Source organism: Lutzomyia longipalpis, chromosome 2 (genome assembly GCF_024334085.1).
Source record: "Lutzomyia longipalpis isolate SR_M1_2022 chromosome 2, ASM2433408v1".
Lineage (NCBI taxonomy): Eukaryota > Metazoa > Arthropoda > Insecta > Diptera > Psychodidae > Lutzomyia > Lutzomyia longipalpis.
In genome coordinates, this window is record NC_074708.1 from 6,861,771 (window position 1) to 6,886,928 (window position 25,158).

The window sequence follows — 25,158 nt, forward strand, 5'->3', positions numbered from 1 at the left end:
TTGTGATTTATTCCTTTTTACGAAGGAATGGCATATAAAACATAATTTCTATGCTGGAAGGTGTTCAGATTAAATTTTTTTCTCGTACATGGCCAAAAGGTATACGCAAATAACGCACACACGGCATGGAGGGGAGACAGCCAGGATGATATAAAAAAAAAAGAATTAAAAGAAAAGTTGAAAGAAAAACACGCACAGTATTCCCTCGATGGAGCGCCGGTGGCCATTGATTGTTACTCTTCATCTTCGTCTTTGCCAGAGTCTGATGTTATGTGTTGTATGATCCAATGATGATGAGTTACCATTAAATTATAGTTGGCATTAAATCCCCAAAGAGATTTCTGGGGCCTCTCTTCATCGCCATGAGAGATTTGATTGAGGAACATCGCGCGCGGTTGCTTGTGATTGCAATTTTGCACCATGCAATAATGGCAACGTTCGATTGCAAGTTTCTTTCTGCAAGCGTCCGCTTTTTTCCCTCTTCCTCTTGATTTTTTTTTGTGAATATACATACCTCGTGAAAAATGGCTGCCATTGTTCCTCGAGAAAGAGAGAAAAGAGCTTTTTGACTAAAATAAAATAAAAGCCACAACAATACCAAACTAAAATGTACATAATATATGCTAAAAGGCTCCTAAGGGAATGGGAAAAAATGAGTCATGTTTGATGGAAGACAGGGGGAAAATTATAGGCGTATCATAAATTCCATTTAAAAGACAAATAATAATTAGTGTCAAAAGGTTGTCTGTTCCTTTCCATTCTTTGTTGCATTTCTTCATATTAATATTGCAGCAATTCCGCCATGATATTGGAAAATGTCTTGAATAAAATAATTCGAAAAAAAGCTCCTCAATACATACTCTCGAGTTGTTGCTTTGTATTGCATACATATTGCAAAATATCTAACCTATTATAATTTCCTGTAAATCTACAGCTAAAATGTCAACGTTATGCAGTAAGTAGTTCGTCATTGTATTTTATTTTCGACACTTTCTAACGTGCTACAAATTCTAACAATTTTCACGTTAGAATAAGAAAACTTGAAATTAAAAATATGAATCACGCATAACGAAGCTCAATCTGAATATTTATTTATTGGAAATATAAACTGTAATTAATTGTGAATGATTAAAAAGCGTTATTTCACATTATCGTAGAGATAATTGCTGAAAGGGCTTTCGCTACCTATATACATATGTATGTATGTGCTATTGTGTGCTATATATGTGGAAAATAAATTGTAATTCCACCCACAAAATATTGCTCAATATTGAACTCTTCACAATTTGTCCATATGCGTGGAGGGGGAGAGGGAGAGAGAGAGAGGAAACATTGTGGATTATTGTTCAATGGGAGCCTCTAATAAAAAGTCCATACGCACATCGATATAGTATAATTTCCAATTACAATAAATCTCGATAAAGTTTGTAATATGAGTAAATCACGCAGATTGACTCATTTGTACTGCAGATGAAGTAAACAATTAATCACTGATGGTGGCGATTGGGGGCGATTGTTTGATTCCCATTCTCCCGGGAGGGGTGCTCCAAGTGGCAATTGATGCCTCTTAGGCCCCAATGTCTTGCCCATTGGCGATTTTGGTGCTTCTTGTGGTGAGGAAATATATTCACACAATGGGGTTCCACCTCTCTCCTTTCTTTTTTTTTTTTTTGCCTGCCTCTCCACCCAATATTTCTCAGAGGCGGCTCGCGCTCTAAGGATGGAAAGTCTACACATATATACAGATCATCCAACACGGCAGTTCTATACATAATACTTAATATAAGAATGGTAAAAAAAGAGGGAAACAGCAGGTGGCGGGAGCCTAAGTACACAAAATACCAAATCGATTGCTTCCATCATTCAAGAGTGCTTTCTCACTCTTTTATAACCCATCCTCCCTCCATGTGCTCGCGATCTCTTTGGCGTCGTGGTGTATGAAGAAGAGAGTCCCACCAAAAGAACAATATATAATGAAACACTTAATAATGTTTTCCAATTGAAATGCGTGGAAATTGAAATCGAATCGAGATAGAATTCTTCATCGAAAAATATATACAAAAAAGGGGCCATATACGATGGAACCGCTCCGGAGGGGGAGGACGTGAGGTGAGATCGAAGAATGGAAATGAAATCAATTAGAGGAATCATTTAAAGAGCTCACATTCGGCAGGAGAATCCTTTCAACTTTGCACAATCATCATTGTGCGCGCCTTTCATCATAAAACTCATATGATTTTTTTTCTTTCTTTTATTTCCATTTATTATTTCTTTTTCTCACAAATTCCCCTTCTATTCTTACCTCCTACACCACGCTGCTAAATTATATAACTAAAATGTTCTACAAGCAGAAAAACTTGAGAACTTTTCTTGCTTACACAAAGTTAGTGTTAATTTGATGATTATTATTTACATATTTTGTAAAAGTTAAACATCAACAATACTCTGGATGAAAATAATATTTTGCAAATTACTCCAAGAGTTTCATTATTTTATAAATAGTTTAAATGCTTAAAAATTAAATCTTTTGTAAGGGAGAAAAGCATTTTGGGTACCTTTCAGAACATATTTTTTCTCAGTGTACTTTATCCGCCAATATATCGCGATTTAAAATGAAAGAAGCAACTCTCTTTTTATTTTATTTTGTGTAAAATGATGTGTGATTTTAATTCCACTTTACTCCACTCTCAAACGATTGAGGCAAAAGAAAAAAAAGTTATATTACTCAAAAGATTGAAGTATTAATTGTTTTCGAATATAAATATTTGATATGTCGATTAATACGCCGACAAAATGATTTTATTGAGATTCTTTCAATCCCACCTTCTCACCCTCTCTTTTGGCGCATTTCTTTGATGATGCGGCTCATCGTTGGAAAATTATTAACTCACTTCTTAATGCTATTTGCGGTTGGATTACACTCCCTCCTTGTGGCTCGAAAGTATTTTCCATTCAACATAGAATATTTAATAAATTGTATGATTTGAGCAAAGCTTTTTTGCATTTTCTCTCTTTCACTCTGTTGACAAAGAAATTTTCCCTTTTGTACCTTTTCCCCGGGTGTGTTTTTCTCGTTTTTCTCATTTTCTTTCCTACCCAGCGTTATGTACATAATGGTTTTCCTATGATTTCATCGATTTTATAATTACCTCCTTGCATGCATTATTTATTCTCTTTCTACGAATTAAATTTATACATGATGCATTTTATTGTATTAAAAATTTAATCTTAAATACTAAGTTGTAAGTTTACCATCAAAATAATTGTAGGCTATCTGTATGTATTAAAAGTACATAGTAGGTTAATTAATGTTGACAAATCTAAGGGAAAAATATCCTTTAATTTTCTTTTATTAATGAATAGTAATGAGAAAGGTTTTATTAAGTATTCTTTACCAACTAAAGTACATTTTTGTTAATATGTAGTTTCTTCTTTAATTATAATTTATATTTTCTGAGAAAATGAGAAAATTAACGTTAAACAAATTGAACTAAATTCCTTTAAAATATGTAGATAACTTTTATATATAATGGATGCGTCTATTTAACTATCTCCTTACTGAATTTAAGTCCGTTTGGTCATTCAAAAACCCCCAAAGGGACCTATAAATTTTGTATATATGTTGACAGTATCTGAACATCTCGATCAATTCAACACTCTCAGTGGTGCTGCAATAAACCCCCTCAATGTCCTGACCACATATTTATCCCAAAACTTCATCTCAATGCTCATTGTTTACATATAATGCGCTTCAAAGTGAATGATTTTCACTGATTTTCCCATATTTTCCTCTCAACCCTTCTCTGGTCCGGGTTTCGGGTTTCGGGTGGGGTGGAAGAAGGCATTTTGTTTCATTATCAATAAAATCACTTCAATATATGCCCATGAAATACTATAAACATTGGTTGAATGGAATTGAGTTGAGGTAAATTTGCATTCAACACATGCGTGTAACTCTTGCTTTATTATTTTGTCTCCCAACGTGGGTGGGAGACTGGGAAATTGTCACTATGGGAGAGTATCCTCATCAAATTGAGTGTCATCATCATCGCAACATCCCCCACATTTTTGGATGAGACTCACCTCCTGCATTTTGGTGCTGTTCATTTGCTTGGTCACTCACTCACAGTGTGTGTATGTATATTTGTACAGATGGGTCCGCAGCACGGGGGTTCGAGTGAATGAGATGGAATACACTTGAAAATGGGATTCTATGTGGTTCCCCACCACTTCACTATGTGATGTTATTTCTGTATTTATTGACCCCCATCTGAAGCCACCAATGGTAAAACAATGAATGTCCACCCCAGTGCATGGGAAAGTGGTCCACTCAATGCGGAACACCATTGGAAAATTCACGCTGAGATTTCACCCATATTGTGTGTGTGCGAAGTCAGCAAGGGGGCTGGCGCCAAGTGGGGAGGGTTGGGTGTAAATTGGAATGACGATGTACTATCTAAAAGGGCACAAAGGGTGAGGGTGCAAAGGGTGGCCCATGATTCCTCCACACTACTATATGCCAAAAGCCACTTTCACAGTGTCCCCAAAACTGCTCCATATACACTCCAAAAATATTTCAGCAACTCAAATTTTGGGGGATGAACGATTGCGGGGATTGTGTCTGTGTTGCTGGGGGTGCTGCTCTATGCATTTATGGGGACATATAGCACCAAAATGTGATAAAGTTGCAATTACACGAAGTGAATTGCTTTTGCATTTTATGATTTATTGATAAAATATGTTGTTGCACTGTTGTTTTTGGCTGCTGAAACCATTGTATTATGAATGCACAACACAACCAACTCGATTATCATTAAACAATGCGGGCGAAATGGAATTTATGTATTTTCATACACACATACAGGGCGCCAAAAGGGGAGGGTTCTCGGCTCTGTACACCAATTTCTACCATTGGATCATATTTGCCATTTTACCACATTAACTCTCTCTCTCCCTGAACTCACTCAATATTGTTTGTAGATATAGTTAGGTGCGGAAACTATGTGGTGGCATCAAATACAATGAGACGCATTATGCTTAAATTAATGATTTATGATTAAGCTCTCTGATATTGTTGAAAATCTTTTTTTTTATATTCTATGAAAGAGATTTGAAGAAGAATTAAAAGGTGTAATAGTTATTTTTTATACAAATAATTTTCTAAAAATATTAGAAAATGAAAACCTCAAAACTTACTAAAATAAAAGAATTTTCAAAAGAATCTTAGACAGAAATGACCTCTTTAATTAGATTTTTCTTAATCTTTGAACCTTCAACCAACTTACCTTTAAACAGTTCATTAGTTCTTTCAAAGTGGAGTAATTAAACCTGCAAAAGACATGGAATTTACAACGTTCCTAAAAGGAATTTCCGTGGTGGATAATTAATATAACAGTCACATATAAATTTTAATAAAAATAATTTTATCAAATTCCCGGGGGTCTGGTGCAAGCGCACAAAAGTGCAGTGCAAATGAAAATTGTGCAAAAGAAATTAATAGAGCAATTTTCTTGTGATTAATTGCAGCCATTTATCAGAAGCGCTTCAAGAAGGAGAAGAGAGCCAAAATACGATTGCAGCAGCAGTTGGACATGGAGATGAAACGACGTGCACAACTGGAGGATGCGATAAAGGCTTCCGGTGCTCCTGCAGAAGCTCTAAGACTCATCTCCGGTGAGATATTTCTCATATAAAAATTTTCTTCTTGAGTATTCTTTTCTTTTCTAACGTGATAAAAGTGCAAGACTTGGGGAGGGAAGAGCTGTGTGCGGGAAAAAGGGGTTGTGAAAAGTGGTGGACATGTAGCTTTTTGAGAATATGCTTCTGACAGAGAAATTGCCGCCGGCGGTATAACCATCACCACCCTTTTTATCCGCTAAGGGTTGAATGAAGACAGAAAGGGAATTTCTCTGGTCGACAAGCAATCTTCATTTCCAATTTCATTTCTTGCTCTTTTCTCATTTTCAACATTCTCTCACATCATTCGCGCGGCGTGTATTAACCTGTGAAGTTCTCGGCATGACTTCATCATCCAACGCAGTGTTGGAGGAGAATATTAATTTGATATTTGTCAGAAGCAGATATTTCTCGAAATATCACTTTCATTCGTTCGGAATCTTTTTCCATCATGCCCTACAAAGCGCGCAATTTATTATTAAGATTTCTCAGTGAGATAATTTTTTTTATTTAATAAGTTTTGCTTTCAATTTCTTCTAATTTTACTTTCAATTTGATTTTTTTTGTACAGAGAATGCAAATAGTGAGAGGCGCGAAAGGAGGTCGGCGTCATCAGAGAGAAGAGCTGAGAGTCCCTATGCACCACCAAATAGGGCAGATCCTGCATCAGGACCCCAAAATCCACCACCCAATGAAGGCAAACCCTGGAACTATTCGAATCTCGATATGATGGCGACAGGGGCCTTTTGGCAAAATTATACAGGTGAGTTCAAGAATTAAATTAAAATGAGAAAATTATTTACAAAGAAAATCTTCAAGAAAAGGGTTTTTGAAAAAAGAAACCCTTTTTCAGATCCTTTCTTTGAATTTATTAGCAATTCCTTTTCTTGTAAATTCATAAAATTACACGCTCAATTGTGTCTTATTTATTACACCACAAAAAGTATATACTATAACACTGAAAGAGAGAGAGAGTACAGATTTTTATTAGAATATCTCTCAAGGCACAATATTTTTTAAACCGTCTCGCGAGGGTGGAATGAGTTGAAAATTGCTCCCTCTTGGGTAGGAAGGACTGTTAAAGAGAACTGCATGTTTGATGTGGGAGGGAAAAGAAATTGAACTTGAGGAGACTTTCGCTACGATGTGTGTGTGTGTGTGGAAATCCTTTTTAATATTTATATTTTCATTCATATGCATATGATTGTGATTTCCACGAATTACTTCACTCCTTTTTCTCATCTTCTCGCAACACACACGAGTGGAAAATTCATTTGCAATAAAGTTAAATTTAACAGCTCACAAGATTATCGTACAATATTTCCACCTTCTCATTTTTTTCTCTTGTTTCCTTTTTTTTTCGAAAGACTCTCAAGGAGCTTCTCTGTATATTATTTTTTTAGCTGTGTTTCTTTCAGACACAGCTTTTGTGTACCGAGCAAAATCGAAAGTCGTCAGATCGGGCTCAAACTTGGGATGAGCACGAATTAAGGTCCCTACATTCCAAAAAACGTATGCGCCAAAAAATTTTTTTGTCCGGCCGGCCGTCCGGCCGTCCGGATTATAAACTTAAATTGCAAGAGAACGGTAATAGATAGAGACTTGCGGTAAACGGCAAAGTTTAAAAGTCGACTGGAAGACGTCCGATTATGACGTCAAATTTTACCCCCCACCCCCCCGTCCGCCATTTTGAATAACCTCAAAATTTTGTTTTCGCTATATCTCAGCCGCTATTATAGCTAGAGGGCTGAAATTTTGATATGTTGTAGGGACCATCAAGAGCTTTCCAACGATACCTCATTTTCGAAAATCGGTCAAGCCGTTTAGTCAATATAGCCGCCACAATTTTTCATCGAAAATCGTCCATAACTCGAAAACGGCTTGACCGATTTTGATCAACCCGGGGTCAAATGAAAGATCTCAACAAACCCTACAACTCTCTAGAACATCTAAAGTTTCAAAAGTGACCGCTAGGGGGCCAAAAATCGAAAACAAAATTTTCGATGAGTTTTCGATGAATATCTCGAAAACGCCATTATCGATTTTCTTCATTTTTTGATATGTTGTAGCTGACTATATTATCTAGCTCCATGCCAAAAATGAAGAAAATCTATGTCGCCGTTCTCGAGATATAGCCTTCTGAAGTTAGCATGTCATATCTCGGGTTCTACAAGTCCGATCTTGATCAACTCAAGCGTAAATGAAAGGTTTCGTGAAACCCTATAAATGTCTAGAACATTGCAACTTCGAGAAATGACCGCAAGAGGCGTTAAAATCGAAAACAAAGTTTTCGAAAATTTCGAACTCGAATTTTTCGAAAATGGCGACATAAATTTTTTTCATTTTTCGATATGTTATAGCTGACTTCAAGACCTTTCAAACAAAAAAAAATTTATGAAAATCTATGGATCCGTTCTCGAGATATGTCCTTCTAAGATTTCTTAGGGTATGACTTTTCTACTTTTCCCGACTTTGCGCGTTTTTAAACTAATTCGCGTTCTAGTTTGCTCTCACAAAATTGGTACACTGAAAGAAACACAGCTCTCGTAAGCTTGGTCAGCTTACCAGTACATTTTGCTTCTTCCTTTGTGAAGCTTCAGATGGGACGCAATAGAAAATTGTAGGTATGACGATGGTAAGAAAAAAAAAAGAACAAGAGCAAGAAAAAAGTCAGAGATGCGAGAAAATTGTAATTTTCCTGAGTTGTCTCATGTAAGAAGTTTCTTATTCTCAAGAGATGAAAATTGAAATTTGAAGCTAAAATTTTCAGCTGCGTTGGTGGATTTTTTTCTGCCTCAACACTGTAAGAGTGGAAACTTCATTAAATGGCAAAATTGGTTTGGGAGTGATTAAATAATTCAGTTGAAACATTCAAAAATCCTCTTTTCTTCCACAATCTCCGAAGAGGGGGTGGCGGGAGCTACACAAATGGGGGATGCTGTGGGTGCAAGAGAGACGTGAGATATCATAATGTAATTGGTATTATTTGGAACATCTGTTGCCACAAGCTGCAGACGGAAATTGTGGCGTCTACCTGAGGAGGTAAAGAAGCAAGGCTAATATGTGGTGGCTCTTATTTTTGGGGAAATAACGTGGATTGGGTGTAAGAGGAGTTTGTTGTCTGGGGCCAAAAGTGGCACCGAGTGCTTCGAGGTCTTCGAGGTGATGAGAAGGGATCCCTCTAACCACCCAACATACTTTTTTTTCTCACAAATGATTTTCTTCTCTCAAAAATGTAGAAAAAGGGAGCATTTATTCTTCGTTTTTCTTTTTAATAATCTCCCCAATAGACCGTATAAAATGATCATCATTTTAATTTTATTTATTCCACCCTCGGGAGGGATGAGAAACATCCATCGAAAGTAATGGCGAAATGGATGAAAATGTACAACAATTTGATTTTAATGAGTTGTGTGTGTGCGGTTAATTTCGGACACAGCACAAGAAATTCAAACCACTTTTACCGAAAAGTTATTAAATTGGAAGTAACCCTTTGCAATGTTCTCGCAAATCTAAACCTCAATCCCACCACTAAGAGCCATTTATTTAACATGAGAACAACTCTTGGGGGTTTGGGGTGAGTTTGAGTAAGTCGGGCTCTGAACAGGGCGGGTTTGACTTAATAAATAGTTCAACTCATAAATGAATGAAGTTGGTCTTACCGAATACTAAACGTGGAAAGCCATTGAAATAATTCACCTTCTTATTAGTCAGTTATGACTTGTTCACAAATTCCAACAATTTATTAATACACGTATACCTACTATGTAGCGTAGACCTACTACAGTATATTTGGTAGGTATACAGTGTCGAGAAAAATAATAGGACCACCAATATAGGTTTTAAATGTACCCCTGACTTCAATGGTCAATATTTCAGGCTGTGGGGGACAGATTTTGAAAAGTGGCATAGATTCGGAAAGCTAAATTCATCCCCTTTCCAACGATGGTAGATTTTCGAAAATCGGCCTATCCGTTCAGTTTTGGTAGATGATTGAACAGAAAGTGGCATTTTTAGTATGGGTCTACTTGAACGACTGTCAAAAATCAGCCCCTCAACCGATTTTGATCACCCCGGCAGTTTTGGACAGGGGAAGAATGTAGCTTTCAGAGTTTTTTGAAATTTTGAAAATCGGACACCCAGAAAAAAAATTAAACGGGTTTTTGTGAGTGGTCCTATTTCAATAATTTAAGGGTTAAAATGCTTCCTAATTTACACAAAGTTTCATAACAAATTTTTATTTTTTTTTAGGAAAAATTTATTTTCACAAGCTATAAGTCTTTTAACTTTATTCAATTAAATTCAAATAAGCACTTAAAAAAAAATAAAAATTTACAAAAACTTGTTATGAAACTTTGAGTAATTTCACCCTTAAATTATTGAAATAGGACCACTCACAAAAACCCGTTTAATTTTTTTTCTGGGTGTCCGATTTTCAAAATTTCAAAAAACTCTGAAAGCTACATTCTTCCCCTGTCCAAAACTGCCGGGGTGATCAAAATCGGTTGAGGGGCTGATTTTTGACAGTCGTTCAAGTAGACCCATACTAAAAATGCCACTTTCTGTTCAATCATCTACCAAAACTGAACGGATAGGCCGATTTTCGAAAATCTACCATCGTTGGAAAGGGGATGAATGTAGCTTTCCGAATCTATGCCACTTTTCAAAATCTGTCCCCCACAGCCTGAAATATTGACCATTGAAGTCAGGGGTACATTTAAAACCTATATTGGTGGTCCTATTATTTTTCTCGACACTGTATATTTTGTACAGTCAGTTCTAAAAAGATGTGAGGAAAAGAGGATTTTGTATAAATTGTTTTCTGGTTGAAAATTAATAAAAATTTATGAGAATAATGTGACTACAGTGAGGGTTCGCAGTACACATTGTAATAGTGGTACAGAGAAACATTTTATTTTTCATATTAATGAGGAGAAAAATTAAATAAATACAGTTAATTAAATTAATCATAAAAGGGTTGAAACTAATATTGACGCAAATTTACCTACTTGCGACTCAGAAAAAGACTAATGGTGACTCAAGTGTCTTTTCGAGACTCAATTTTTGTCTAATGTAGACTCAGTTTTTGCCTAATGATGACTCAGTTTTTAACCACTATTGACTCAGTTCTGAGTCGCAATTAGATGGAATCATCATAAAAGGAGTTTATTAATTATTTTCTTGTGCCTTGAAGGACGCAAAAACACGTTAGTGACGTCATCTGTTGTATTTTTCGGTAAATATATTTGCTGGCTTTCCACAGCTAATCCCAGTAGAACTTAAAAACCTTCTTTGGCGATTTCTTATTCATCTTTTATCATTTTTCTATACAAAAATCAATAAAAAATTATTCTGAAGCAGATTGTAAAATACTTGTAGTAATGTATAGGATGAACTGGAAAAGTGTTTTGGAAATTACCTGAAATACTTCACCCCATTCGCAACACAGGAAGTTTTCCTTCAACTCCCATGAGAAAGTCCCTTGATAAACTATGTAATTGCAAATGTATAGAGTTTTCTATTTCCCACAGGAAGGCTGTAAAGAAGGCGGGGGTGTGTGTGTGATGCTTTTCTGAAAATTTTCACTTCAAAATTCAACACATAATTTCTCACGAGTTGAAAGGCAAAAGTCGAGATGAAAAATAATAATATGTATAAGTTAGAATATTCTATTCTGAAGTCAAAAAGCCTTTTATACAAAGGAAAGGCAGTGAATCCCCATCCTACAGTGTTACTGTATTAAAATGAGAGAAACATTTTCCATTTCGGTAACCCAATTTGCAGCTTAAATTCAACAATAATATTACTCTTCATTCCCCCTTTTTCTTAAATACATTACCACCTACATAAATAGAAAATCCAGAAAGCCCTCAAAATGCGTGTATAACTTTCCTCTTAAGTGACTCTCTCGTATCCCACTTAAATAAAATATATATAAACCAGAAATTTTCCCTGCCAGCCATTCTCTCTTAGTTTTCTACGGTATATTCTACCTTTTTGCATTGTGAGTGAGGGGTGGTGGTATACCATCAAGTTAGGGGGGAGGGTGGAGTGGTGGTTTGTCTGTACTGTGAATGATGCCAAAGCCATCCACCTCTCAATCTAATTCGAGTCGTCATAGACATTATGATGAGATTACTAGCCTGAGGCTGTGTCATTTAAATGTACATTTCTAACTCGATGAATTTTGCATGGTGTTGCGAACACCTCGTCTCATTCATTTCATTATAAATGTTGTGTGTTTCATCTCTCATCTCTCAGTGTGATTTTCAACTGTGCTCTTAATTTTGTATAAAATTTACATGCAAATATAAAAGAGCAAACTCCACTCTCTCTCTTCCTTCCACATCGTATACGGCAAAATAACATTCTTCGTACACCGGAAAATGAAATTGCAATGATGGGACATGAAAGAAAAGTTTAAGGATTTAGATCTCTCTTCTTTCTTTTTCTTGTAAGCACACACCTCGGGGAAAAGTCGAAAAAAAAATTATTTAATATGAAAAGAAAGGAAAGTTACCCTCGAAGAGAAAAACGAGAGGCAAAAAACATTTTACAATTCATGTAGCGTTGAATATCCCAACGAATGTAATTTAAAAATAATTATTCGCTTAGTTAAACCAACTTTGCAATGTACTTTAAGTATTATTTAAAATATAAACGCTTTCTACAGTGAATATTTATATTATTTCATAATCCTATTTGCTCCATTCTCCCTTCTCTTTCACCCAATTTCTCACCCTCTTGCCATTCGGCAGGGGTTTTATATACACACATATATATTTCATATATATAGCAAAGCATATCATATAGGGCGAAGTGGAAATAGTATAGAATCAAAACTGACGTAATACAGTGTAGATGACAAAAAGGAAAAAAAATTGAAAAGCAAAAATTATAAAAATGTAAAATTTTAGGATTTGAAATTAATTAATTTAAAAAAAATTGCATAATTATAATTTATACAAAATATTGGTTAAAATATTTTTTTTTATATAAAAGTCTATTTAAAGGTCGTTATAAATAAATTCATTTAAATGAATTGACTTGAATTGAATTGAAATTCTTCCTTAAACTTTACAATGAAAAGGATCAAAAAATTAATTTTATGCTGCATAATACTCTTTATATCTCCTAGTCAATTTTCCTATAATTTAATTTGCAAATTTTCTTTTTTTTTTCTCTCTTAAGAATCCCTGGCGCAAGAACTCGAAATTGAGCGCAAAGCTAGACAGCAATCTGGCGAGAGGGACGTAAAGAGCCCATTGCAAGATCGCCCAAACTACTACAAGAACTCCATACTATTCAGCAGTGCCACTTAGTCGTTCAGTGAGGAAGACACCCGCAAACCATCCATTTCTCAATCCCACTAAAGGTAAAAGAAAAAAAATAACACAAAAAAGTAAAAATTTATTTTACTTTTAAGATAAATTTCAAATAAGAAAATCTTTCTCCATGAACACACTGAAAACGAAAATTGCCATCCCATAACAATTTTATTTCCTTCAACATATTTAGTCAGGTCTCCAATTGCATGAAGAGCATTTCAAATCAATTTGTTATTTATGATACATTGTAAAAAAAAACATTAATGTATAGTGAGATGTGAATATTTCTTTTAATTGAATTGTGCGTGAGAATTCATTTAGACGTTCATTACATTTTTTTCTCTTCTTTTCTTTTCCAACGATTGGAAAATGAAGAAAAACAAATTGAAAGTGCAATCAAATTGTTGATAAAACATTTAAGAAAAAAAACGAGTAAAAACTTAATTCAATTGATTTTGAATAAATACAAATTATAAAAAAATAATTTTCATGTGATAAAGAGAAACTTTAAATAAGATTTATTAAGAAATAAAAAAAGAGATAATTGAGATGTTTTATGTCTCATCTAAAAAAATAGCAAAGAGTATTAACAAGAAACTGAATTATTTTACAGAAAGGTTATTGTTTTGAGACTCTTTTTGTGTTCCTTTTTTTTAATTTATTTTTTATTCTCTTTAAATAAACCTTTTTACTTCTTCGAAGAAACACCTTATGCGGTAAGTAAAAAATAAAAATAAGAAATGTCTTTATTTAGGAAAGACAAAACTTCTTGTATAAAGGAATGAGAAATGTGTAAATAAATTTGCAGAAAGTCTCACTAGGAATGTAGTTTTGAATCCTCAAAATAATTAACTATAAATATATATATTTAAAATAAATCATTAAAAATTTAGAGAGAGAAAACAAAGAGGCAAAACACGATCGTAAAAATAGTCAAAATGATGAAAAGTTTGCATTTTAAGCAGGAGAAGAATTATGAGGAAGAAGCAAGTATCTAATAATCTAGTGATTACAAGAAAATCTATAATAATAATAATTTATTTTACTAGAAATAGTAATATGACAATTAAAAGCATCTCCGTGCACGTACAGAGAACATTGAAGGTTAAGAAAAATTATCACTGCCTTCAGTTCTCTGTAAGAGAGAGAGCAAAAAAAGATTCTTTCGCGTAGGAAGAATAAAATGAACGAATTAATGAGATTCATAATAATTAAATGCGTAACACTTAACAGACACGCTGATTCTTTTTTTTTTGTAACATTAGAACAATTTATTGGTTGCCATATTTTAATCTTCTTTACAATACAACTTTAAGAGAAAGAAAAAGGAAAGAAAAGTGTGTAAAAAATAATAATTTACAAAGCGATATGGAGCATAAAATGAAGAAGGTTTAGTGATGTAGAGTATAGGCGTACAATTTATTTAAAAAAAAAATAAATGAACAAAATGCAGATTAAGGAAAAACTATAGAATACAGGAGAGTGCAAGGAAAATTAAAACTATAAAATCATTCGACATAAGTTCTCGAGAAAATCCGTGAAGGAATTTTTTTTGTAAACGACATAAGCTTTTGAATTAAATTTTTGAGAAAAAAATCTTCATTCGAGTAAAAGAAACAAAAATTTAAAAGAAGAAAAAAAACTATACTCCGTTAAAAGAATAAATTTTAAAAACAAAAATTAAATTAGTCGTGAAATGTTAATTTTCTGAGACTTAAAAAAAATTATGTACATACCTAATTAACAGAATTTACACAAAAAAAAAGATTAAAAAAAAACAAATTCTTTTTTTTATAATTCTGAGCTCAAGAGACAAATTCTTAAACTGTCTAAGAAATTAACATTTAATGACTGAAACTCCTCAAAATTCTTAAAACTACTTTTTGACTAAAACGCATCAATCCGACGATAAACACAGAAAAAAAATTTAAAAAAATATATTGGAAAACACTAAAAGCAAAATAATAAAGAAAATATTTGTAAAGAAAAATCAAAAAGTTTCTTACGAAAAATTAAGAAAAAACAAGAACTACGAGTGAAAATAAATGCGACATGATTAATACAAATTTGACTAATTAATTGTACCATTATTAAAATTAATTGTTACATGTCTAATAGAAATTAAATAAATAAATAAGAAAACAAAAACATTTTAAATAAATTTGCAATAAAGTGCAAATAAATATTTCTCGCATTTTTTTTCGTTTCCATTTAATTTTGTATAAAGAAAAATTTTTAATGAAATATAAAAAATGAAGTTTAGACAACGCTGAGCTGGATTAACAAAAAGAAAATTAAATTTAGTGAGATAATAGAGAACTTCTCGAATAAGTAAAAAAAAAAAAAGAAGAGCAGGAAGGAAGTTATAGAAGATTAATAAAGTGTAAAAAATTAATTTGTGTCTCAATCAAGGTGTTTTTGTTGTCAGGCCCAGAGAGGGAATTTATATTAGAGAGAAGTTTTGTGAGAAATGCGTTGTTCGGGAAAATTAACAAATTGAATTATTTTTAGGAGGAGATTTCTGTGTTTTTTTTTAATATTGGTGTAATTTATCATCTCTTTGATTGGTGTTTCTTTTCTCTCTTTCAATTTTGTGACTAAAAACCTTCTTTGTCTCTTTTCTTTTGGTGTTTCCTCAACATTTCTTTCATGGTTCTTTTCATTTGACGGAGGAAATCAAATCTCTAATTGCAATTCCCATTTTTTCTCAATTTACAATGGTCACCATCACACACGAGAAACGAAAAATAAATAAATAAAAATAACACGAGAAGAGATCTTCAAAAGCGAAACGAAAAGCCATGTAAAAAAAATTATTCTTACAGAATGAAGATTCAAAAAGAAAAGCAAAAAATATAAATTAAAAAAAAAATGGTGAAAATATTTAAGAAAATAATGAAGAAGATTAATTCAGTCGAAATGTACAAAAGAAATTAAAATAAAATAAATAGAAACTCTTATAGGAGGAAAACTCTTCAGTGAATGTATGTTTTACTAGTTATAATACAAGATAATTATAACGTCATACATAAACATTAAATTAATATTGAAATATTTGAAAGAATAAAGAGAAATTTTATGCTAAAAAGATGCCTTTTTGCTTATGGGCAATTACATAGGAGGAACCATATCATTATAAGTTTTCCGCAGGGAATTTTTGGGCTTTGATTCGGACACAGCTTCTGTATGCGTCTCACACAATTGAAAGTCAATGGATTGGGCTCAATTTTTGAATGATCGAGGATTTGATGAAAAATCTTTTAGTGAATTGTCCGTTTGTCCGGCTGGGGAACTAACCTAAATTTCTGCTAGAATTTTAAATCGATTTTCGAGCCAATTTCAGATTTTTTTGCATTCCTACTGTATGTTTCTGTAGCTTATGAAGTCAAAGGAAAATTATTCTTACAATAATTCAAAATCAAAAAAATAATTTCTAGAGGTCCAGAAAAATGATAAATTGAAAAAAAATCACCCCCCATGTAAGCTTGGTCAGCTTACCACAGTCCATTTTAGCTGTGATTCTTTTTACGCATCTTTTCAACTTGGAAGTACGCCAGAATGCGGGCAACATGTCTTCTTGTGGAAGATTTTTCAAAAGAAAACATTCTGTTGCTGCCGTATCCAAAACCACAAACTTTTCTTTTCATTTCACCTTTTTTCATGATGATGTAAAAAATAAATAAAAGACCTCCATACAGTATTTTGTCATTTAATTAACGTCTCTCTGGGAGATTAAGAAACCCCAAATTAATTAACATGAATAAATTCCATTGAATTTTGCAGTCAATTTTATGGAAATTCAATTAAATCTTCTTTATTTTTCACATCAAAATTACGTTGAAGTTCTTTTTTTAATTTTATTTTTCATGTCACCCACATGGGACGGCAGATACATATTTTTTTTCTTTTCACCATAAGTCCTGGCATCTTGACACCTTAATGAGGTTTGTAATTCAATATATTAATTGTCTCCTCTTTTGAGAAGTTTGATGAGTTGGTGAGCGTTGGTAAATTATGGATTTGGTATATGTCTCGGAGGGAGGGGTTGGGTTTTGTGAATTAATTAAATAAAAAAGAGACGAATTAATTCACTTCATACTCTCAGGGTTGGTCATACACAAAGAAAGAAAAAAATACCGCGTAAAACCCAATATTAAAAAAATAGGAGAGTGTGAGATGTTTTGTATAGAATTTCACGTGAACATGACAGGTGAAGAATCTTGCTTGGGCAATATGTTTTATGCCATAGAGAGAGAGTACCCCAGACAACTCAGCAATTTTCCCCGCAGGGGGAGGCTCTTTTCTCGCTGTGTCTTCACCTCCTGACAAATGCGTGAATTATGAGGTAGTGGCACGAAGGAGAAGTCCACCACTAGTAATGTATTCATTTGCCCCACAGACGCGCGCGAATATTTATAGCCACTTTTCCGGCGAATTTTTCCATTTCCTCCCATTTTCCCAAAGGGCTCAATTGTCTTGAGGTGGGAAGAGGGTAATATTTGCATCCCATTGGGGCCATATAATAGAGACATTGCGGACAAAATAGTGCCGAGGTGTAGTATTCCTCATTTGCCACAGGTTGTGAAGACAAATGTGAGCTATTTTACACACTTGCACAATTATGCGATGCTAATCTGTGTGAGAAAGAGGGATTCTATTGCATGTTATGGATAAGACAATCCCTTCCAATATAAAGGAGCATTTCCAGGAAAGCAATTACTCAATTTCCACACATTTGTCTCTCTTCCATCAGATAAATATATACATTACATACATACAAGGAGTACACTGCATTGCTTTGGAATAATAATGTTCCATTCATATTATTCCATTGATTCATGGGAGTAAATATTAATTTGTGTATCTATCTACATAATCACCATAGGTATATATTTGTTATTTTATCTTAATTTAATTTTTTTATGATAAAAATCATAATGGTGACGTAACATTTTGCATTTTCTGGCAGATTTTTTAACGAATTTTCTCAGTTGATTCAGTGAAAAATGAGAAGGTTCTCCAGAAACTAATTCTTACTTATTCTGTTTTGATTCTTTACAAGATAACGCGTGACCCAAATTATTTTCTCAAATGAGGGCGTATTAAACCCATAGAGAAACGAATAAACTCCTTTTATTCCTCCAAAGTTGAGAAAAGTCACAAACAATTATCAAAAAAAAATTATTTAATTTTTATATTCTTATATACAGTGCCGAGAAAAATAATAGGACCACCAATATAGGTTTTAAATGTACCCTTGACTTCAATCGCCAATATCTCAGGCTGTGGGGGACATATTTTGAAAAGTGGCATAGATTCGGAAAGCTACATTCATCCCCTTTCCAACGATGGTAGATTTTCAAAAATCGGCCCATCCGTTCAGTTTTGGTAGATGATTGAACAAAAAGTGGCATTTTTAGTATGGGTCTACTTGAACGACTGTCAAAAATCAGCCCCTCAACCGATTTTGATCACCCCGGCAGTTTTGGACAGGGGAAGAATGTAGCTTTCAGAGTTTTTTGAAATTTTGAAAATTGGACACCCAGAAAAAAAGTTAGACGGGTTTTTGTGAGTGGTCCTATTTCAATAATTTAAGGGTGAAATTACACAAAGTTTCATAACAAGTCTTTGTAAATTTTTATTTTTTTTAAGTGCTTATTTGAATTTAATTGAGTAAAGTTAAAAGACTTATAGCTTGCGAAAATAAATTTTTCCTAAAAAAAAATAAAAATTTGTTATGAAACTTTGTGTAAATTAGGAAGCATTTTAACCCTTAAATGATTGAAATAGGACCACTCACAAAAACCCGTCTAACTTTTTTTCTGGGTGTCCAATTTTCAAAATTTCAAAAAACTCTGAAAGCTACATTCTTCCCCTGTCCAAAACTGCCGGGGTGATCAAAATCGGTTGAGGGGCTGATTTTTGACAGTCGTTCAAGTAGACCCATACTAAAAATGCCACTTTTTGTTCAATCATCTACCAAAACTGAACGGATGGGCCGATTTTTGAAAATCTACCATCGTTGGAAAGGGGATAAATATAGCTTTCCGAATCTATGCCACTTTACAAAATCTGTCCCCCACAGCCTGAGATATTGACGATTGAAGTCAGGGGTACATTTAAAACCTATATTGGTGGTCCTATTATTTTTCTCGACACTGTATATTCTTATATTTTTATATTATTTATCATATAGCCTTAAAATGGAATTTATTCCATAGGCATGAATCTTAAGCAATAAAAATCTAAAAAAAAAAAAAATCTATTCCTCTCAGTGATAATCACCCAATATTTCCCTTCTTAGAAAAAGAAAATTATTGGGAAAATTCTCAAAAAATAACAGGAAAAAATCCTTTTTCTCAAATCCCCACAAAATAATATTTCTCCATTTGGGGAAGAACATCACGGTGCGGCCTAATGAGAAATACCAGAAATATGAATAATTTCCTTCGCTAATTGCCCTAACACTCCATTCATAAAACATTTTCGAGAGACTCTCAAGGAAAAATGTTTATTTTCACTTTTAAACACATTCCCAAGAACTCCCATCCACCCCCTTCGCACATCTCTAAACCTTTATACTCTGCAAAAGAGGAGCGAGCAATTAAATTGCCTAATACCCATTTTGATTTCATTTGCATTCAATTCACAGTCCATCAGCGTCTCTAATGTTTGATTCCTTAATCTCCTTCGAACTTTCCATGCTGCCGCCTTGTGAGGAGTTCAAGCGGGTGGGTGGAGGATGGGAAAAGAAAGTTGAAGGGTGGTATGTGTGTGGGGAAGACGGGGGGTGGTGGGTGAATGGAATGAAAGGGTTGATGGTTTCATCATTGGGGAATTGATGTTTTAGAGAAGCATTACACAATGCTCCATCATCTGACTTCCACCTCCGAACCCCATTTTCGGGTGAAAATTCCCTTCAACCAGTGTTTGATGCTGTTGCTTCTGGGATGCCACTTTTCGGTCTTAATCTTATCTCCGTCGTACCCTTTCTCTGTTGCGCCGCACTGCTAAAATCCATTAAGGCATGTGCCATCTCCATCCCCGCGTGCGTGGTGTGGTGTGGTGCGTCTGATTTCGCCAAGAAAAGTGGGTGGTGTGATGCGGTAGCCGATGAAGGAACACAATGAGGGGATCAGAATTTTGTGAATATATATATATGCACAATGCGAGGGTGAAATAATCGACAAACTTGTTACCACAAATCTCTGAATATATGGCAAAAAGAATTTGAATGCAATGTGTAGGAGTGAAAAATCCGAGAAATAATGGGGATAAAAGATTTTTTTGTTCTTTACTTTTCTTATCAGCTTTTCTTGCTTTTATTTTCGAGTTATTTTTCAGTAAAAATGAAAGTTTATATGTATATCGTTGGAGGTTTATAATTAGTGGAGAAGGGATTAAAATAAAGGGCTTAGAAGTTTAGGTAAGTAGGAGTTTAGGAATGAAGATTGAAATTAGTAATTAACAGCAGTTGCATTCGAATTAGCAGCTTTTTGATATTTCTTTGTGGCGACATTATAAACTTTGACGTTTCTTACATTTAATTCGCAAAGTTTTACGTTTCTTTACCGAAGTTGAACTTTATTTTGTAATATTTGACATTTCATTTCTAACGTTTGACATTTATTCTAACGTCACATGTTTTTCATGTAATTTTTAGATCAAAAAATACTTTTTTTTTACCCCTAAGGAAAAGTCTGAATTGCCTGAACTTTTAAAGTCTTGAGTCTAAAAGTTACCATTGCATTGGACCAATTATTAAATTTAAATGACTTTTCTGAAAAATACTTTTTCTGATTTTTGTTTAATTTCCCACAAAGTGACTTCTTGGAAGATCAAAAAGTAATGAATTCCTTTTTTGTAAAAATTTCTGAAAGTTCTCTCTCAAGCTTTTTCCCATGGACACAAGTTTAAGTATAAACATTTAAATCACTTTAAAGTTCCAACTATAGAATTTTCCATGAAGTTTTTTTTTTAATAAATTAAAAAAAAAGTTCTTTGGCGCGCCAATCCCAAAAATGAATTCTTTATAATATTCCACGGGGGAGAAGTTATATAATATTATATACATATATTTTTCCGTGCTGCAGCAGAATGTGCAAATGAGCAATGGGAGGGGCTCCATTTGTACTGTAAGTTGGAAATATCATTTAAAATGTATGGTAAACTTGGGGCGGAGTCTTTCATCGTTCGCGAGTTTTCTCTTGTGTCCACAAAGCTCGTGTTGTTTTTTCTACTCCATTTTCTTCTTGGTCAGTTTATTCTACTTCCCTCCCCCCCGCGCCCGTTTGCCGCTCATTTTATCCAATATTTATTCTTGCAATTCCTGGCTCTCTTGCTATATAAATGTGCTCTGCGGTAGTTTTTTTTTTTTCATTTCATAGCCTTTTTTCTTCTTTTCTCCACCACTAATGCTCACCAAGTTGACCCCACATTGCATGTCGAGGGGCACGTCCATCCATAAATTGCCATTCGGATGCAATAAATTGTGCATATATACGGGAGTCCGGCATTAGACTTGCACTACCATTTTAAACTTTTCCAAGCCGCGTGCTCTCCACTGCTGTATGGTGGTGGGTTAACAAAGAAACTAAAGGGGAGCATGCATATTTAATTAGGACGCACCAAAGAGACGTCCCCGCAGCCAGACATCGGTCAAAGGGACGCAAAGAGCGAGCGATAGAAAAATGATGGAAGAAAGAAGGATGGGATGGGAGATTTTCATTGAAAGTTTCATTTTTCACTGTATGTACTTATCACAAAACTATCAAACTAATATACTATGTAGGTAAACTATTATTTTCTCTGATATTATTGAGAAAATAATATATACCTACAATTTACCACCACCACAACCATCAAGTCCGACCAAACACCAACAACACATCTAAGATGCGATAAAAAAAGAAGGAAAACACATTTCAATTAATCTATCAAACATGTCGACAGGTTTTTAGCCATTTTTGCATATTTATGTGCAAAATGGCTCGAGAGAAATGTAAATTACACTCCATGCTCCACTTTTATGGAAATATTCTTGTGCTGGTGAAGAATTAAAATAGCATGCAAAAGAAATCAAGATTTTTCACGACAACGCGACAATTTATTCTCTCCGTGAAAATCATAATTCAAAAGCTTCTTCTCTCAACACTTTTTCGCACAGCATACATTTTCCTCGTGCAAAAAGGAATTTCCACCGACAGAGGAAGTCGCATCACACAGCGAAAAGTTGCTGAAGAGTGTAATAATGAAAGTTTTTGGATGGAATTTAACCGACTTCTTCAAGCACGTTGAAGTTAATCGGTTATCTGTGTGACGCATAACGTTAGACGAAAGGTTAAATCAAGTGGAAAGTAATGTTGACTTTTCTGTGTATTTTTGATTGAATAAAATTTTATTGATGAAATTAAATGAAAGAGTTTATTCATTTCTGTTCGGAAAAAAAATTTCCAGGGATTAGATTGGGTTACGCGTAGTCTTCCATAAGATCAAAAAAATCAAAAATTCGCTAAAAAAGATTTCTGTTTTCTACGAGAATAAATTTGGAAAAGCTGGCAACACAAATATTTGCTGAAAAACACAAACAATGACGTCATAAATGCATACAAAAATGAATAAATTCCTTTTCTAATTTATTTTTAAACGAAATTTGAATTTAAATGAAATTAGGAGAATAGGAGAATTGAATTTTCTTAAATAGTTAAAAATCTCCTTTTTAGCTGTGATTCTTTCGAAGAAAAGAATAGCACCTTATATTAGGGAGTAAGAAAACTTTATCACTACTCCATCTCTGGGAGGAAATCTTTGCACAAACATAGGATATTAAATTATTCTATTTATTTATGAGCTTGATTCCGCACATATAGCGCATTAAGGCGGTAAGGGGAGAGAGTTGAAAAGCAAGTCGCGAGAGATGAAGGTGAATCCCACATGGAGTCTTTGAACTTGTCATCATTGTTGTGTGATATATCAACTCACCTTGATGCCTCCACGGAGCCCACATCCCTCCCTCACAGTGAAATCTTCCCTCCATGCCAGACAACGAATGAAGGGTTGATGTTGGAAGGAAAGTTCCCAAGTTGTTGTGAGTGAGGTTGGAGGTTACTCCGCACTGGGGTGGTTGAAGAGCAAGAAGAGAGACTCAAGCTATAGATATGGAAAGGGGGATGGAATGCACATGAGGTGGAATTTTGTAGATATGTGACAAAATACTTGAAATTAATATCTCTTCCAGGGAAGAATCGAATATACACAGAATGTGTAAATTACGAAGGTTCCGGAAGTTGAAATTTTCAATTGCCTAAAGGTGTATTTTCTTGCTAAATATTACTCATCTCAACTACCTATATAATTGCTGCGCATTTCCATTTGACTCCCTGCAACAGAAATTAATAAATTGACTTGAGCATCTGCTGATGAAGCTACTACATCTTCTCAGAAACCTTCTTTGGGTTTATTTTTTATTCATTTTTTTCTTTATCTAACAGTGTCATCTGTAGCGATAACTTATCCCCCATCAGTGGAAGGAGATGAAAGGAAGTTTGGAGAAAGATAAAAAAAAAGTGAGACTTCCTTTCACTATAAATTCAAAGAGTGATGCACACAGTTGTGTGAAGAAATTCGTCAAGGTAAATTGAATCTTCATCGTGTCTCATTAGATCCTCCATAGTGAATGAGATCTCCATTTAGAGGACGCATCCTGGGACTGTGGGTGAAGACGATGTGTGGGGGAGGTGGAGGAAAGTATATGAAATGGGATATCAATGGTGAGGTGAGAATGAGGAGTTTCATTAAAAGCCATAAATTGAATAGAATTTTCGATCAAGGCGCTTGATTAACATTTTACACTTTTAATTCTATTAAACAAGGAAAATAATCATTCTCTGGCACATATGAGAGATGGCTGCGAAGTATCTCATCATGTAACATGGAAAGTAGCCTCTGTTTATCGTCAACGCTAAATTGTAAACAAATTGATTGGAGGTGGGATCTCTCCATCTTAAATTATTATTATTAGACACAAAATTGTCTTCCACGCCGCCCCATCTTCGTCTCCTCCTCAACCTTTTCCCGCGTCCTACCTTTCCATCTTCTACACGTAGCGTGTGTGCCTCGTATACATAAAGCAGCAAATATCTTGAGGATGACAAAAATACCCCATCCCACCCACATGTACCCCAAAAAAGTCACACAGGGTGATGACTGAATTTTTCCACCCACACCACACACGTTTGGTTATTAAAATGAAGTTGAAAATATAGTTGGGTGTATGTCGTCTGGGGTGGCATTGGGTGGGGGTGGGAAAATAGAATTAAAATTGGTATATGTGGCATTAGATAGGAGTTAGTTTAACGCTACGTCGCTCAAAATGATTTAATTGAATTACCGGCTAATCTCACTCAACTTGTAATATAATTACAATTTATCTAACATGGAATATTTACCAAGTTTCTCTGGTCATTCTGTGTGCCACATTATAAAATTTTACACACTGTCTGATCGTCTCTTCCCCACCCCCAACCGCACCTCACCACCCTCTTACTGGGTGGAAAAATCAAAGAACAACCACGTGTGGGCTGAAGGTTTAAAGTTAATTCATATTTTTCTTAATGCAAAATAAGATATCTGGAGTATTTTTTAAATTATTTAACCATCCCTTAATTTTTAAATAAGAAAAAAATCTCATCTGAATCCTTTTTCTTTTATCATTATCTTGAGAATTCAAAGTGAAAATAAATCGAAATACAAAAAAGAATGAATGAGAGAGAGAGGGTAGAGAAGAGAGTCCACGTTGGAAGGGTAAAATCGCGGGGTGGCAATGAAATTCAGGATTCAGCACAGAGGGATGACATATGGTGGCTCCATGACTTGCCACAAATCTCTTATGTTTGAAACAGAATTTCTCATCCAACAATTCACACATTTTGGGTGAGAGATTGCACAATGTAATCTGGTGAAATCGACCATACATTTTCATTTCTGGTTTCAAAATCGGTTCAGGACAACACACACACAAAAAAGGATTCCAGAGGGTGATGACTTCGTGAAAATAAAAAACAGCATCAGCTTCTTAATGTTTTTTTGTTGTTGTTGCGATCGTCCTATTGTCATTCAAAAGGTTTCGCCATGCTACAATTTAATATTGTTGCAA

The 25,158-nt window shown here is 34.3% G+C and overlaps 1 protein-coding gene across 5 annotated transcripts in view; it reads left to right on the forward strand.

The window, feature by feature from the left end:
• Nucleotides 1-25,158, forward strand: part of LOC129788976 (dachshund homolog 2) — a 1,190,888-nt gene that overhangs the window by 96,993 nt on the left and 1,068,737 nt on the right. For 4 of the 5 annotated variants that reach the window (XM_055825530.1, XM_055825531.1, XM_055825532.1 and 1 more), the window contains 3 exons: nucleotides 5,527-5,673; nucleotides 6,248-6,439; nucleotides 12,868-16,092. In XM_055825530.1, the coding sequence (XP_055681505.1) occupies nucleotides 5,527-5,673; nucleotides 6,248-6,439; nucleotides 12,868-12,998 (470 nt within the window). In that variant the 3' untranslated portion in view covers nucleotides 12,999-16,092. Of the gene's footprint in view, nucleotides 1-5,526; nucleotides 5,674-6,247; nucleotides 6,440-12,867; nucleotides 16,093-25,158 lie in introns of those variants that run through there. The other variant, XR_008750409.1, reaches the window with a different exon arrangement.